This window comes from Centrocercus urophasianus, unplaced genomic scaffold (assembly GCF_019232065.1).
Source record: "Centrocercus urophasianus isolate 14NV4802_14NV808 unplaced genomic scaffold, USGS_Curo_1.0 seq_10, whole genome shotgun sequence".
In the NCBI taxonomy this organism is placed as follows: domain Eukaryota; kingdom Metazoa; phylum Chordata; class Aves; order Galliformes; family Phasianidae; genus Centrocercus; species Centrocercus urophasianus.
Genome location: NW_024884142.1, coordinates 58063061 through 58079911, shown reverse-complemented (window position 1 = coordinate 58079911; position 16851 = coordinate 58063061). Strand labels below are relative to the sequence as shown.

Sequence of the window (16851 nt, the reverse complement as noted above, 5' to 3'; positions counted from 1 at the left end):
TCTGAAAAAAAAGTATGAGTTCCTTCCACTGAAAGTGTAATTTGAAAATAATTAAAAATATTTATTTGTCTGAAAATGGTAAGGAAATTTTCTTGTGTGCTGTCAGCATTTTCATAATTTTTTTTCTCCTAAATTAGAAAGAATGTATGGAGGAATATTGGAAGCAAGTCACACAAAGGGGTTATAGTGTCTCCAGCCTTAGAGGCTGTCAAGACTGTTGTTGGCATTCATCTTACTTTCAGTGAAAGGTTGCACAAGATGACCTGCAGAGACTGTCCAGTGTTGCTATATGGCTTTCTGAATCCAATTTTATCAAATAAATTAAAGGTCACAATAGAAGGCTTTTCATGGCTGATTGAGGTCCAGGTCAATCTTTTTGATGTAATGATAAAGAAAAGATACACTAAAAACACTGCCTGCCAACCATCTCCTATGCTCCTGAGTCACACTGCATGCATTCATCAATCTGTTCCCTAAGACTTCACACAGATATCGGAGTAGTTAGCAACTTCTGGAGATACTCTGAATATCTGAATGCTTTGGCTCCAGTAGCATTGCAATGTCTTAAGTATTTAAATGGCTATTGCTATAACATCCAGGTCTTACAGCATATTGGGACTCTCTCTTCAAAACCTCTGCAAGGTGGGGGTGTAACAGAACTTTCATCTTCAACACCTGTATCTCAGAGGAAGCAACAGGGGTGAAGGACTGTAGCTGCTCACTGTGGGAGGTACTGGGAGGAGTGGAGAGCACTGTCACTATGGAACCTATAGCTCAGTTGCTAGGCTCTGGATATGCCTGGTGACGTGAACACTTCTATAAAATACATTAAAAGAAGTTGGAGGAAAAAAGTTGCATTAAACTACTAACCACGGAACATTCTTGGATCCTAATCCCTTGGGACCCTGAGCAATGGTTGCTATTGTCTGCTGCTGTTCTGATTGCATACAAAACACGCTGGGAGAGTTCTGTATAGTCAACGGGACAGTCACAGTGCTTAGAGTTTTCCAGAAAGATGGATTTGCAAAACTTTCCCAGAGTAACTTCAAAGTAGCCAAGCAGGTGTACAGAAGGTGCCTCATTTTTTAATCTGTTAATTGCTGCATCACTCTAAAATAAATAAGCAAGCAACTTGCAGAATTGATGCAGTAAAAGAAGTGAGGAGAGAGCAACTGTTTACTGCTAACTCTTGAGATAAAGATTCCAGTTTCTCTATTCTGTTCTGTTTTTTGTTCTTACTTCACATCCTTTTATCCCTACATGCATTTCTTGCTTAAGGTCTCTGACCAGTCTTCTTCCTTTTTGAATGAAATGTCTAAAATGTCACAGCTATTATTGCAATACAGATAATACCAGAATTATTCAATGATGTACCAAGCTGCTCTAGTATGATTTCATTTTACCAGAGATTTTTATAATACAGCACTCACAGGTCTATGTAGCTGTAAGTAGTGAGTAAAGGACAGTACAATCTGTATTCATATGCTGTAAATTTGTTACAGTAAAAATTATGAAGAAATAATGTATGCATCATTGCAACACTCTTGTAGTTAAATAGTTGTGGGTTTTTTTTGTTTTTTTTGTTTTTTTAAGATAAAAGCTTTCTATTCTTTGACAGTACATATTTTCCTGTTGCTGTATTTGGTTTTGTACTACCAAGATGCAGAATCGTGTAAATTTCTAACTTTTTTTTCTTTATTTGCAGCAAGTTTCACTGGCAGACAACAGGTATGAGGCATTCTGATGTATTTGCATAGTTCTAGGAAGCAGAATAAAACAAGTGGGAAAATTCCATTAAAATGAATTGGCTAGTTCTTTATTTTCTCCCTAGCAGGCTATTTGGAGGCTAGACAACTATAATAGGAAATGTAAAGTTTGAAATATCCCAGTTAATAGAAAATTCCTATGGGCTTAGACACTACCAAAGGTAAAGTGATGTGCAGTTTTGGTGTGCTGACCATAAGGAATCAGCTCAAATCTATCAGCTAGTTAGTTTCAAGCCAGCTTCAGCTCTGGGAGATCAAAACTGGTTCATGCAAAAGACATCTATGTGTGCCTGTTCCCTGGTTCCCGTTGGTCCAGATTCAGATGGGTCTATGGCTCAAGAGCTGTGGAGTAACTTTGGTATTAAATTATGCTGCCTTCTTACAGTAGACAACATCTTCACAAAACTAAATAAGATTTTTGGCTACTCTAACAAAAATTTGGAAATCAGTCTGATATTTGGATACTACCAAGTTCTTAAAAATCTACCTGGTATGAGCAGCATTTCTCTTACAAACAGGAGAAATAGGGAAAACAACAGAACAAAACAAAACAAAAACACACTCTTGTTATAGGTTTAGGTTGATATTAGAGCAAAATTACGACTAATAAGGAACAACATAATCTTCTGTCATTGCAGAGTTCTTTGCAAAGTTTCATTGTTAAATAAGTCTAATAGATAACCATGGATTGCTGTGTGTAAGGAGTGAGAAGAATGAAGTGATAGGCAGAGTTAATTACTTCCCTAATTTGTTCACCTTCTCCATTAATCCGCATTTTGTAAGGTCACACCTTTCCCATGTTAATGTCTAAAAATTCAGAAATATTAATTGGCCAAACACTTTCTTGTACTGTAATATCTGGAGTAATAGGATTGCCCTTCTGAACACTGACTCAGATGTTGGGTTTCAGTCTCTTAACAAGGTAAATTAACTGAATTAAAATAATATTTTTCAGCAGTCCTTCCTGTCAGCAGGCATAGGGATATCTTTCAGTGTAATCAGTGATAAATATTAATCTTTCTGAAAAAGCATTTGATTTTTTTTAGAAACAAAATTATTTCTGAGTGATCTCACACTTGAAATAGATCATTCTAGCACTGTTTGAGAAGGGGTGTTTGTCTGTTTTGCAAAGAATTATAGAATCATGAGATAGCTTGGGTTGGAATGGACTTTAAAGATCACCCAGTTCCAACCTTTTGCTGTGAGCACGGTTGCCAGCCACCAGCTCAGGCTTCCCAGGACCCCATCCAACCTGGCTTTGACCATCTCCAGAGGTGGGGCATCCACAGCATCTGTGGATAGCTGTGCCAGTGCCTCACCACCCTCCGTGGAAAGGATTTTTTTCTGACATCTAGTACAAATCTCCTCTCTTTTGGTTTAAAACCATTCCTCCTGAAACAGGAGCCTGGAAATAAGTATCACATTTTAGGGGTCTGTGTCCAAGCCCCACTCTCCAATTTACCACTTAGGATTCAGATAGAACAGTAGTTTGTCTAAACATTTTTTCTATGGGTATACAGCAAGGAAAGCCCGTAAAGTATATTTATTACTCTGTAGTCATAAAATCCTTTGAGATTTACTCAATAAGAATTTTAAATACTGCAGCACAGTAAAATGAGGATTCTCTTAACTACATGCCTGGGTGACTTGCTGAATCTTGTGACAATACATCTAAATTTTTAAAATTCAGGTTTTTTTTGCAAAATTACATCTGAGTCCTTAAGTGAACCAAGTCCAGAGTATTTAGAGCTGTCTGTAAGGGACTGTGCATGTTAGTATGGTACTGACATGGCTATTTCTCATCATTACAGGCAATGTGAAGTGCTCATTTGGACGTCCACCAGTGCTTCCTGACGTGCAGTACAGCCCTTTTCTACAAAACACCAATTGCAAGTTCCACTCTATCAGAAGTCTGCATGGGACCTTGGAACATGCTGTTTGCTTTGACTACATGTTCTACTTGAAATACTAAAACACTGAATACCCAAAGATGAGGATATTGTTTTTATATTATAGGTTCTTTTTCTTCTTCCCTTTCTATGCAACTGTAAATTAATGAGCAGTGGAGTATTTGTCACTGATTTGTATAAATATACAGCCGCGGGAAAAGGGGCAGGGGCTTTATATATGTTCTTTTTGATAAAGTGAACTGCATAAGGAGTATGGAGCAAAATGTTACATTTACACATTCCTTTCAGCTCTTTGCTTTTGCATTGTAAAATATCCTCAGTTATATTCTCATTCATTTAATATTCTGTTTTGATTATTTATATGCTAAGCATCTGACCAGACACACTTCAGAATTACCCTTGATTTGTTTTCAGAATTGGCATATGAAGTTCCCATAGTGTGCATTATTGTTACTGTTTAACACAAATTGCCTTTAAGTGAAAGCTACAGTATTTTAACACCATTAAACAAGATAATCTCTAATTTCAAGTCATAATAATTATTATGCACCAAAATGATATTTTTAACATTCTTTTAGTTGATTCTAGTCAACACACTCCATTTGGAGGATTATTTTTTAAGCTTTACTTTACTTTGAATCAGGAGATAGCTAAAAGAGGACTTAGGTGATAGTTTAAGTTGTTTTTAGTAAGGTCTAAGTTAGTGTAATCTTGCCCAAATTTGTTTGGAGACAAAGCTTTGCTGTTCCTTGCTGTGCCAAACTTGTTTCAAGTTTTGGAATATACAGTCTGTGAACTAAAGCTCATTTCCATGAGATACCCTTTTGTTTATTCAAACACACAAGACTTTTATCTGCCTCTTAGAAACGAAGAGACAATTAGAAAGCCTTTTCCAATACTGTTGGTGATAGAACGTTTTCTTCAAAGCTGCAGTGCTCTTAGATTGTATCATGTGGCATTGTAATCTTGCAACTCATCTTTACCTTCGAGATCTTTGAGATTTACCTTGAGATTTGTGTACTTCAAGTAGGAATAATTATGGAAAAATGGGCACTGATCAGCTGATCTCTAGATTTAAAACAATCATCGGAGTTTTTTAATGCCTTCATGGAGTTTACAATGCTGCATGGACACTTGCTTTCATGTCAAGACATACCTTTAATTGGTAAAACTGCATGCAATATGTATCCTGTACAGTGGAGAGAATCTAAACTATGTTGTTGTTGATTATTACTGAAGAAAAGAAGCCTCAAAATGGTATTGGAAGAGTTACAAATTCTGTACTGCTACCAAAAGATTCTAGAGGACATTAAAACAAAGTCAGGAATATCTAGTGCTTATGCGGTGGTGCCAACTAGACTGCACCCACACTACTCGCTCCTGGAACACTGCTGCTTGGGGAGCGATTTGGGCACAGCATTGATCACATTCTAGTGTTGGCTCTGATGCCAGTTCTTTCTGAACTCTTGGCAAATTATTTAACCACTCTGCCTCTGTTTTCCCATCTGTAAAATGGGAGTGACAGTACTTACCTCTCAAAGGTGTAGAGAGCTTAGTTAGTTAGTCTGAAAAGCTCTATTTAAATGCTAAGTATTATTCTTGAGTGGGTGGAGCAAAAATGTCAAGTGAGAAGAGAAGATGCTGGCTACTATAAATGCTTCGTCTGTTAAAAAAAAAGTAGCATAGTTATTCTGAGAAGACAAACACATTTTACAGAAGAGGAAAGCCATGACCACCTTTCTACCTCAGACCTATCTTCATGAGTAGTATTGGAAATAGCTTTATATTCTGTTCTCTGCAAAGTATTTTGCTTTTATCAAGCTTACGTCATTCTCTAGGCAAAGAATCCTTAAAAATAGCCCCCACATAAGTTAAAAAGAAAAAAAAAAATTCTAAGCAGTGAATTTGGTGGCTTTTATTTTTGTTCTGAATATGAGGTTATGTGTAAAGTTGTTTTTCTGCCTGTGTTTGTATGCATCCTTTGTCCTCTGCTGCCAAGTAAGTGCTACTTCAAACACTACATTGTAACATTATTCCTCTGTGATAATAATAAATAAATGGAATATATTGCAGTAAGATGAGAAAATGTATGGAATTTGTTCAAGTTTTGAGCTCCTTCAGGGATGGCACTTCTCATTAATACGTGCTGCAAATTTAATTCTGAAGAGAAGTAATTTTAAGACTGGAATGTGGTTTTCATTTATATATATGAGATAAATCAGTGTTTTCTCCCCTAAGTCTGTGTGTATCTTCTGAAGTTTTCCACCTTCAGTGATTTAGTCTGGAGTCCTGTTCAGCTGCATGACAGATTTTCAATATGATCAACAGAGAAGCACTGCTTTAATTTAAGAAGTTCTATGTATACATATTATGAAACAGCAATAATACAAGCAATAATACATGAAGCTGTGTCAAATATTAGAACTGTAAATTAGTCTACGTTTCAATGCCATTTAGTCAGCATGCTCAGCTGTAACATAGTACTAGTTATTCAGTCATGATGTGTACTTTCTAGCCTCATCATGTGTTAATTTGGGGTATTTCCATTAAGTTTTTGTCAATAAGTGTTAGAACTGCTATGCTTAGGGGAGGAAAATAGAGTAAAACTTCCTTGAGGTGAAAGCACCTGTCTTTGTGGTAAGGAATTGTGAGGGGCAGAAATATCTAAATAACTCCCTGGGGTTGCATTTAGACATCTTAATGGCCTGGTTTTTGTGTATGTTGAGGCAGCTTTCCTTCTCAACGTGATGATATCAAACAACAAAAATCTCATGACAAATGACCCTTTAATACATTTTCTCTGCCATGTTTTAGTAGTAGTGGATGTATTCAAAGACCATGTTTTTTTTTTTAACATCTTCTAACTTAGGAATTTGGGGAAAACAAAGAAACAAAAAAACCTGAAGACTTTTCTTTGAAAACAGCTCCATACATGGTGTTTTGGGTCATATGACATTTTTCTCCATTCTCAACTATTTTCTGTTTGTCAGAAATACTTCAGACTTCTGTGTTACGGCGTTTTTATTACTGCGTAATTTTGCTGCATTGTAATTCTGAACTTGTTTATATATTGTGAGCAATACACCATGAAACGCTAGGGCAATAGGTGCTAATAATGACTATGAAGAGCATGGCCTGCTTGACCAGAGAAGGACAGCTGAGAGATAAGACCAACGAAACAGCTCTCAGAGTTGAGCAGAGAGGAACTAAAGATGCAGTGTTAGGATAAACCTAATAACAAGCATTTGTTAGAAATAAAAGGCTCATTTCTGAACACTGACTGCATGAACTGCAGTGCTAATAGCTGGAGTTGAAGCAAGATTGAGATAATATTTGTCTTTTCTTCTCCAAAAAAACAAAGCAAAAAAACAAAAAAACCAACAGTGTTGTTGATGATCAGGCTTGTATTCTTGTACTGCTGTTCATGAACAAATTAAAATGGCTTAAGACAATGGGGGAAAAGGAGCTTCAGAATGATGCCATGTTTGCTCAAAAAGAATAAGAAGAAGAATATGAGTTGGACTAGCTGGCCTTCAGAGGTGCCTTAAGGATTCTATGATTGATTCTGTCTGATTTTCTCTGTATTAGGGCTGCTGTCTATATTACCCTACATGGAGAGATTGCCTAAGCTGTGTTTTCCCTCATCTGGGACTTTTTCATTACTACAAACATGGCCTATTCACCTTTTCCTAAACGTAATGAGTAGACATGTGCCCCTCAGTCAAAGGATAAACCCAATTTCTTTTTTCTTTATCTCATCGATGCAGAATAGACCTCATTCACTTATTTCAAATGTAAAAGTAAATAAAATATGATTGGCTGGTCTTGTTTTTTAAAGGTATATGTGAAAATATGCTTTTTTCACCTTCCACTCTGAAACAAATTTTCTTGGGTGTTAATATTCTCCCTTTCTGGACCGAGGCAAGGACATCCAGATATTCAGGTGATACTATGTGAGCTACTTGAATTATGAGACTTCAGCTCTGCTAGCTTAGAGAAGCAGAACCCAGGTACAAGCTGTCCATGGACACATAAGAATTTGCGTCAACCCGCTGCCCTGGATCAGGGCTTCTGAGCTCATAACTGTTATTTCTACGGTTAAAAAACGTAGGGCTTTTGGTCATTTACAATACAAATCAGCCTCTGGAGAGAATTTGTGACATGTATTTTTTGTTCTCCCTTCTAGTATAGAGTTGCTCTTCAAAAAACCTTCCTGAAGGTAAACATTTGCACCACAGCAAAACTGAGGAACCAGTCCTGTCCATTGTAGTGCAGAAATGAAGTTGTCATTCCACAAGGCTGAGTATTCTGTTCCCACAACGACAATGAAAAAATCAGCCTTACAAGTGTAGCCAACGTGTTGATTGATAGCAGTGGTATGAAAAAAAAACCAAAAACTTTAGTGGGATAACTAAAAGGGAGAGCTGCTTTAGCCTTAAAGACAAATGAAGCTCTTAGTGATCAGTAAGTATTCCTTATGTTTGTCACAAAAGGAACTTTCTTCCAGTGGTCAGCAAAGATGAAATCTTCCTTGGTTTACACGTCTTTGGGAATCTATCTTCTGCCTTTAACACCACTTAAATATTCATGATGTTCCAGCAGAAATTGCACTCTTTGCAACTTCAAGCTCTGCTTTAGAAAGAACAGCTGCAGGCAAGTACAGCAGCCTTTGTTGGAAGAGGAAGGCAGGGGGTTGCTTCCAACTGCTGCAGACAGCACCAAGGAATTCCTTTTAATGAGACCTGCTCTGTTAGCTTGCTTACTAAAAGTGATAAACCAAGGAAGCTGAATAGGTTTCCTAGATGCCAGTATGTGTTAAAGATTAATGCCTACACAGAAAACAAGTAAACCATATAGACAGGATCTGTCTTACATCTTAGTTATCATCTCTGAAACATATTATTTCCAGATGAACTATTCATGCTCCTGTTAGTTACTCTTTTTATAGTCAAGTAAGCACCCTGACAATGTCTTGTTTTTAGACATTTACTATCTAATATTTAGCTTAGAGAAATATATTTTAGAAATACTCATTTTATGTCAGTAAGGTAGCCTAGGGTATGTAGCTCAAAGAAAAATACCTTGGTATTAAATGTATGTAAAGCAGTGGAGAATGTAGTTTTTAGGATTTGTTGCCAGCTAGAACAAGTGACTTGGTTATAAAAATATATATATATATACATGAAAAACACTGAGCAGTATTTCAGCCACTCTTCATCTGCATGTGAAATTCCTTTTGCCCCCACAGTAATCACTATGTCTTTATAACTTGGATATAAATACTTAGAAAAATTGCTAAAAATAAAAAGTACCAACAGTTTGAGAGTCTCAAGCTAGTTTTAAGTCAGTTAGAAAAAAAGCTGCTTGGATGAGAAAGATTTACCTGAATTTTATATGGAAATAGGCAAATATTTGATAAAATACAGTAACTTCATGTGACTACAAGCCTGAAGAGTTGCGGTGTAACTGTGGCTCTTCAAAAATAGGTAGCAAAACCATTCATTTTTCTTCACAAGAGATGGGATTTTGCACACTGTTGGTTTTGCTTAATGCCCCTGAAAGTATTTTAGTGAACAGTTGTGAGGAGTCTAATGAATGGCTGTGACAAACATGCGCACAGAAAGAAAAACTGTTCAGATGCATTTCTGTCTCCCTAGCCCCAGCAGCCGCTCTGGAATGGAAAACGTAGTTCTGACCTACTTGCTTTCAGTAGACTGCAATTATTGCACCTATCAATTTTCTATAAAAATACAGATGTGAACAAATGGAAAACCTGAGTGGCTCAAACATGAGCAGAATAAGAATGTTACTCCCTCCCCTAGGCTCCAGCTCCTGCCAAGTTTTCCTTTTTCCAGGCTGAAAAGGAAAACTAGGTGAAATGGAAGTAGAACATCAAAATAACTGTTCACATTTTATTTTGAAATGTGTGCCAGCCTTTGTAAACAAACAAAACATGCCATGGTATCTGTCTGCCTACTGCCTACACGTGCATATTTTTCCCCAAAGGGATGTCTCCGTATTTGCTGTGGGTAATCAATGGTTGCCTTTGTGAAAGATTACTTTTGGTCTTGAAATCTCATTTGGTTTCTCATAGCACAGTTTCTGCTGCCCACTTAAAGGCAAGGGCCTGAGCCAGGTGTCCAAAAGCAGACACAGCAATCTAGCCCCAATCTCCTCAAACCCTAAAGAATGTTCATTTGCTTGATCTGCTGATTGCAGTTTTGCTATCCCACCCCATGTCTGCTGCTAGAGCTCATCTTAGAACGATAACTATGACTCCACAGGAAAGGCAGAAAGCGACAAATGAGTTTACTGACTTTTGAGTTACTCACATGTAGGGACACTTTTAAGCTTGAACGGATGGCAGAGCATCTGGTGGGTGGTGCAGCTGGCCTAGAGAGCACAGGCAAACTGCTTGCATCTGTGCACCCCCTCTGACCCAGGGTGGAAGCACCCTGGGCTCATATAAGGGCCAGACACAGAAAGGAGACTACCTCCTGGACTTAGGTGCTTTTTTTGTGAAGGAGTGTTGTGTTGGTAGAGAGCATCTTCACTAGGTGAGTGAGTTCAACTCTTCTTTCTGTATATGACTACTGGCCTAGCTGTGAATATTTTGCCAGTTATTGTCAAGAACCTGTCAGAAGAAATTTTGCTTTTCTGTGAGCAGGGCACTATTTGGTATAGACCTTGATAGCACTTGGAAAATACTGAGTTGCATTGTTGTTATTGCAGACCAGTTGGCCTCCTTTTCTTATCAGTTCTAGTAATTGTAGCACTATTTTGAGAAATGTGATTAGGAGATAGCTACAGATAAATGTTTTTCCCAAAATGCCACTCCCATGTATCTGCATTTCTTCTTGACTTGCTTTCCCTCGCATACATACACTTCTTATGTGTGGCTTCTTAATTTGTATATTCAGAGACCATCAGTATCTAAACATGAAACAAGACCACCAAGAAACCAAACACCTAGTTTTCTAATTAAAAATTCTGCAAGTTTGTCAAGGTTGTAGCTCTCTTTGTTATTTATAGTGTCTCTTGTGCCTTATAAATTACTACTAAGTGGGGAAAAATGGTACAATTTCTATTTCTTTGCACAAAGCAGTGCTGCCACTGAAAGCTTCTTGGAATGTATGTCTTAAATTAGAAACTTTTTGTGAATAATACAATGTCATTACACACAACTGAGTTATATTTCTTACAGGCTGATTACAAACACCCTTAAATGGGATCTCTTCATGATACTGCTGATTTTAGGGCTCTTTATGGTTCAATATAAACCAAAACAGGAAAGCATAATCATGCTTTTCAAAGCTATTTGAAAAGTGCATTAGCATACATACTGCAGCTTATGCCTGTCAGCTTTGTCTGCAGTTGTTACATATATTTGTTAGTTTTACCCAGTCGTGAAGGAAAGAAAAGTGAAAAATTAAGATTATAGCGTGTCTGTTACCACAGAGATTGGATAAAATATAACATTTTATTTAATGTAGTAAACAGCTTTAATGGTGAGAGGATATTTTTCTAGCTATGTTTTGCCTGAATAGCTGATGTAGACAGATGCCTGAGGAATCTTTTTTTTTTCTAGTTTCCACTAGTAACATCTCTCCAGCCATGAGATTAAATGACATGATTCAGAGCTGTTGCTCTGTTGCTGCACAGTGGATCCAGAGGAGGCCGTGAAGATGATCAGAGGGCTGGAGCACCTATTCTGTGAAGAAAGGTTGAGGGAATTGGGCTTCTCCTTGGAGAAAGTTCTGGGCAGATACCATTGCAGGCTATCAGTACTTGAAGGGAGTTTACAAGCAGGAGGGGGGCTGAATTTTCATGTAGGTAGACAGTGATAGGACAAGGGGCAATGGATTTAAACTGAAAGAGAAGAGGTTTAGGTTAGATGTTAGGAATAAATTCTTCCTCAAAGGTTGGTGAGGCATTGGAACAAGTTGTCCAGAGAAACTGTGGATGCCTCATCCCTGGAGACTTTCAAGGCCAGGTTGGATGTGTCCCTGGGCAGCCTGATCGAGTGGGTGGCAGCTCTGCCCATGGCAGGGGGGTTGGACCTAGAGGATCTTTCTTGTCCCTTTCAATTCAAACCATTCTGTTATTGAAGTAACAACATTCCACACCCCTTGACCTTTTCTTCCTAAGACTGCTTGAAGTGGCAAAGTAAAAAGACAAGTACTAATACTGTAATAAAGCACACTTAAAAATTCAGTCCTGTGTACTACCCTTCCAGTAAGAATTGCCTCAAAAAGTAATTATTGGATCTGGTAGTATTTCAGCTAGTTGATATGTATCACAGACAACTGTGTACAACAGGACAGTTATGCTGAAAGTAGTTTAACAGAACTATCTATGACAAATTGAAGAAGTAATATGGCTGAACGCCAGCTGGCTGCTAAGCCAACTGCCTCAGCACCTCACTTGAGATGCACTCCACAGGAGAGGCAGTGCCAGTCCCCCAGGGCCTTTCAAACCTCATCCTCCCATCAGGCAGAGTGAAGGAAAGAACCATGACCCAATGTGGGCTCCCTTGGCCCCAGTTCAGGATCTTTTAATATTCTTTTGGTTGCACTTATTGTTCAGCAGTACTTCGAAAGGGAAGCTGTATTTACTTGGTGGATATTAGCAGAGCAGAGTAGGTAATTAACAAATAATGACCTTAGAAATGTGCCCTTGTCTTAGAGCAGGAGAAAGAAAGGTAACTTGGGATTGAAGGGGAGTAATCATCTCACTGTTCAACTCCAGGAACCAAGCACCAAATAAGCATTCCTATCAAATCCAGTAAATAACTTGGCCAATTACCTATTCTCCCATCCCCATTAAAGTTGTATGACTGAATACTGCAATCACTTTTGTTCAGACTTGAGTTTAGTGTTTAGAGCATTTCACTGATTTTGTATTAAAAATTTAATCATGAATTACTGCTTAGTGTCAATATAATCTGTATTCAATCCTTGTGAGTGGGTATACATAGGAAACACTGTTATTCTTTGATCACAAGCAGTCTTTTATACATGCAAGCACAGTATCTGTCATGGATTGAACCACACTTTTGATTCCCAGCTGCCCTTGTGAGAAGATTGAGTTGGTAAACTGAATGCTAACACGCTTGCTAATAGATTCTGATAAATTGCTAATGTTGAAATTACAGATGATGTTACAATATGCACCAAAGAGGTTTTTGTTTGTGTTTGTTTGTTTGTTTTTCCACTAATGTTCTTCTCCCATCAGAGCCTGTCCTGTCTGTTTACTTGCAGGCACTAAAAAACTTGCCATTTGTGGCTGCTGATTTCCTATAACCCCATCACCTGAGGGCTCTGGACTTTATGATTCAAAATTTCTTTGAGGTATTTACTTAAAAACTATGGAATTTCACACAGAGGCACAGCTAGGAGTGCCACAGAGCTATGTTGACAAGTGCCCAGAATGCAGTGCCCGAGCCTAAGGCTGTGACTCTACCTGTGCCAGAAGACAGCTGACCTCTGGAAACTAAATTTCATTACAGTTACCCACGTTTGAACTTTGCCCTTTGGACACAGACAGGAGTCACTCATCAAAGCCACAAAAAGGCACAAATCTCATAATGAGCCCTGCAGTGGCTGATACACATTCCTCAGTTTATTTCAATTACAGGTCAGATTCTGTAATCGCCTAAAGAACTCTGCGTTATATCTGATCCTCTACAACAACACCCACAGGTATATATAACTCTAGACAGCCAAAGGGAGATCAAGACAGCATCACATTTGCTTGGCTTCTCAAAAAACTCATCTGGAAGTGCCTAAACAACCTAGTACAAATCCTTTTTGTACAACTTATCTTCAGTAGGAACACTGCACTGAATCTGTGTTCATAAATGTTAATCATTCCCTTCAGTTCACCCATAATTATTACTGTTCTCCTTAGAAATGATATTTGTAAGCTAGTCTGCTAAGAAACTTAGCTCAGAGGCTTTGTATTTCCACTTTTTCTCTTATACTGCAAATATTGAATGATGGAAGCATGACAGTCATTATGATCCCTATCTATTTTGGAGATATTTTTAGTTTTCTCGCAATTATACACTGCAGTCCAGGGTTAGCAATCTATGTCAAAGTACTTACGGAATTCATCATGTATAGGCACCTAATTACTCTGCAAGAAATTAATTAGTGGCTTAACAAGGTAATTTAAGGAACAAACTACAGAAGTTTCATACAAATTTATCACTGCTCTTTTCTAGCCACATGACATATTTTCTCAACCTCGTGAGAGACTGGCTTGGAGCTGTGTCAGGGGAGGATCACACTGGGCATTAGGGAAAGGTCCTGCACAAGAGGGCAGTGGGCATGGAAAAGGGTGCCCAGGGCAGTGGACACAGCCCCAAGTGTTGGAATTCAAGAAGTGTTTGGGCAGAACTCTCAGACATAGGGTTTGAATTTTGGGTGTTGTTGTATGGAGCCAGGAGTTGGAGCTGGTGATCCTTGTAGCTCCTTTCCAATTCAGCGTATTCTATGATTCTATTTATTTAATGGTTCTGCATGTTGGAAGCTATTTTAATTGTCTGAAGTTAATTCTCACTAATTCTCATGTTTTACATACGTAGTTGGTACCAGGTGCTAAAGCTACTATGGACATCAGCCTAAGTAGAAGGCTTCATCCCGTAAATAAGACTTTGTACACAGTTCAGAAGTAGTGAAGTATGAGCTGTTCAATGTTATTACTGTTCAGTGAAGTGCTTCCTGGGAACAGAGGCAGACCTTCCTCCACTTACTTGAATCATAGCACTAGATTTCTAATACATGCCCTTTGGTTTACCCATCTGGCTTTATTAACATAACAAACACAAAATCTTTCAGACCTCATTTTCCTTGCTTTTTACTGATTTACGGTCCTTTCCTTCCCCGTTACCAGAGGCGTAAATCTTAAACATCAACATACGGTGTAAAAGTGGCAGATACAGAAGTGCTGCTTACCAAAATCACAGAATTATCGGCATGATTTTCTCGAACCCATTCGATTTTTTTTTTTTTTTTTTTTTTTTTTTTTTTTTTAAATGGGAATGTGTCACTCTGCTTTATACAGGAGAGCTGTGCAGTACAACTGCTGAAGCTGTACTGCAGAGCACTGCTGTCATCTTGCATAGCTGCAGCCTCTTCCACCTCAGCCCTAGGAGTGCAGTGCTGGGGCTGTAAGTCAATCCCACAGCTGTGATGGAAGTGATTCAAAGGTCTGCAAGAGGGATGGCAACATAGAAAGTCTTTACGAACAGGATAATGAAATAACAAAAAACAAACAAACAAACAAACAAAAAAAAACCCAACCAGAATAAACAACTGAAATCCCACTCTAAACTGTATATTATCAATTTCAGGTCTAATTATATTGTTTGACATAAGGTGTGCTAATCTGGAATGAAAGAAATATTATTTATATATATATAACACCTGCCTCAAGCAGCTTGCCTTCTTAAAACTCACACCAGAAAGTCTACAATTCTTAGTTTACAGATGAAGAAAGGACATATGAAGAAGCTCTGAATGCTCTTAGGACAGCTGTTAGCCTCAGAAAAAAAGAACAGACTTACTTAATCCTGTCACATATATGGTAACCAAAAAGGCAAGATAATTCCTTCCATGGAAGGGTTAGGTTAATTAATAATATATTTACCCCTCTACAGAGGGAAAAATTATGGGGAAAAAATATACGTGTGTGTGTGTATATATATATATATATGTGTGTGTGTATATATGTATCAGCTGCTTAAAAAATCAAAGCAAGAAGCTGTATGGTGTCGTGATGATACTCCTATGAAGGAGAGGGGGACAAAAATATCTATGTGTGAAGAGGCTGAAAAAGACAGCTGCTGCTCTCTCAAGTCCAAAGCAGTATCAGGACAAGAGCCTGGGGAAGACAGCTGCATCTGACTTACTCACTTAAGGGCCCCTTCTCCTTTTCACCTGAGCTCCATAGCCCCATACATACAAAAATTCACTTTATGATTGAGCTCCAGACCCTGCAGAACTCAACATTCTGCCTCCAACAAGTGTCCAAGTATTAGTTTTAAATTTAACTTCCATTCAAGCACCTGATGAAAGATAGCAGCAACCTGCACACAGAGCTGGTGTTTCCAAAGTTATTACAAGTTACATTGCCTCATTTTAAGTCACAAGAATCACTATGCTTCTTCCCTATTTCCTCCCTGATTGCCCAACAGCAAGTCAAGCCTTTGTAATCCACTCAATAAAATGTTGGTCAGGAAAAGGTTCATTAAGTTGCAACTCTCCTTTGCACTTGGGAAAATCAGTACCCGAGCTTAGGTTTACTGGTTGCCAGATTTGTCAGATATGATCTGCAGTATACATTTAAACAGAGGGGTAATAAAACTGTGAGTCATCAGAGAAGGCAACTTCCCATTCACTTTGGTGTATACGGAGAAGTTTCGCTGAAGAATATGGACTGCAAATATCCATGTTGACAATGGAAAGGAGCCACAGCTATAGCTGTAACTTAGATTCAGTGATAGCCTTTTGGCATGAACACCCTTAGATATTAGTACTCCCAGCTGACTTCAGTTTCAAGACTGCCATACTCAGAGGAGTTGAAGAACTCTAATCAAATCCTTATTTTAAGACAGTGTTTTTGGAGGAGAAAAATGCAATCTTCCCAAAACACATTATTTGTTATCAAATCCCAATCCTTACATATAAATCCAACGCAGTTTGATCTCAGCGCAGGCTATTTATTTTGTTCCTTCTGTTGGCAATGCCAAATGAAAACCAATTTTTGCCTTGCAACAGATTTCTGGAGGCCCTGGTAAGATATCATCCATTTCTGTATCTTACTCCTATGCGAGGCCACACAGCCACTCAGAACGGGACTCTCAGTGAGCCTTACAAATCATTAGTGCTGGCCTCTGATCTGTGAATTTTTACAGTTGGAAAAGATTTTTAAGACCATTTAGTCCAACCATCAACCTATCCCCACCATACCCAGTCAGGGTTTTTTCACTCTTTCACTTTGCACAGCTCAGAATCTGGCAGCTGATGACCTGGGTCAGGCCTGCACAGAGGACATTAAGTGCAGCAGTTCTCATCTGCTAGTGGCATGGTCTTGTCTTTGCTCTTTTCCTGGCAAATTATTGTGTTCTTGGCACAAATTCACTGTTTTCTGGGGAAGTGGCTGGTGCTGAA

At 38.3% G+C, this 16851-nt stretch overlaps 1 protein-coding gene across 7 annotated transcripts in view; it reads left to right on the top strand.

The window, feature by feature from the left end:
- UTRN (utrophin) overlaps positions 1-5752 on the top strand; it is a 347751-nt gene extending 341999 nt beyond the window's left edge. For all 7 annotated transcript variants that reach the window (XM_042814678.1, XM_042814669.1, XM_042814661.1 and 4 more), the window contains 2 exons: positions 1706-1728; positions 3578-5752. In XM_042814678.1, coding sequence (XP_042670612.1) covers positions 1706-1728; positions 3578-3586 — 32 coding nt within the window. In that variant the 3' untranslated portion in view covers positions 3587-5752. The remainder of the gene's footprint in view (positions 1-1705; positions 1729-3577) is intronic.
- Positions 5753-16851: the final 11099 nt, after the last annotated feature.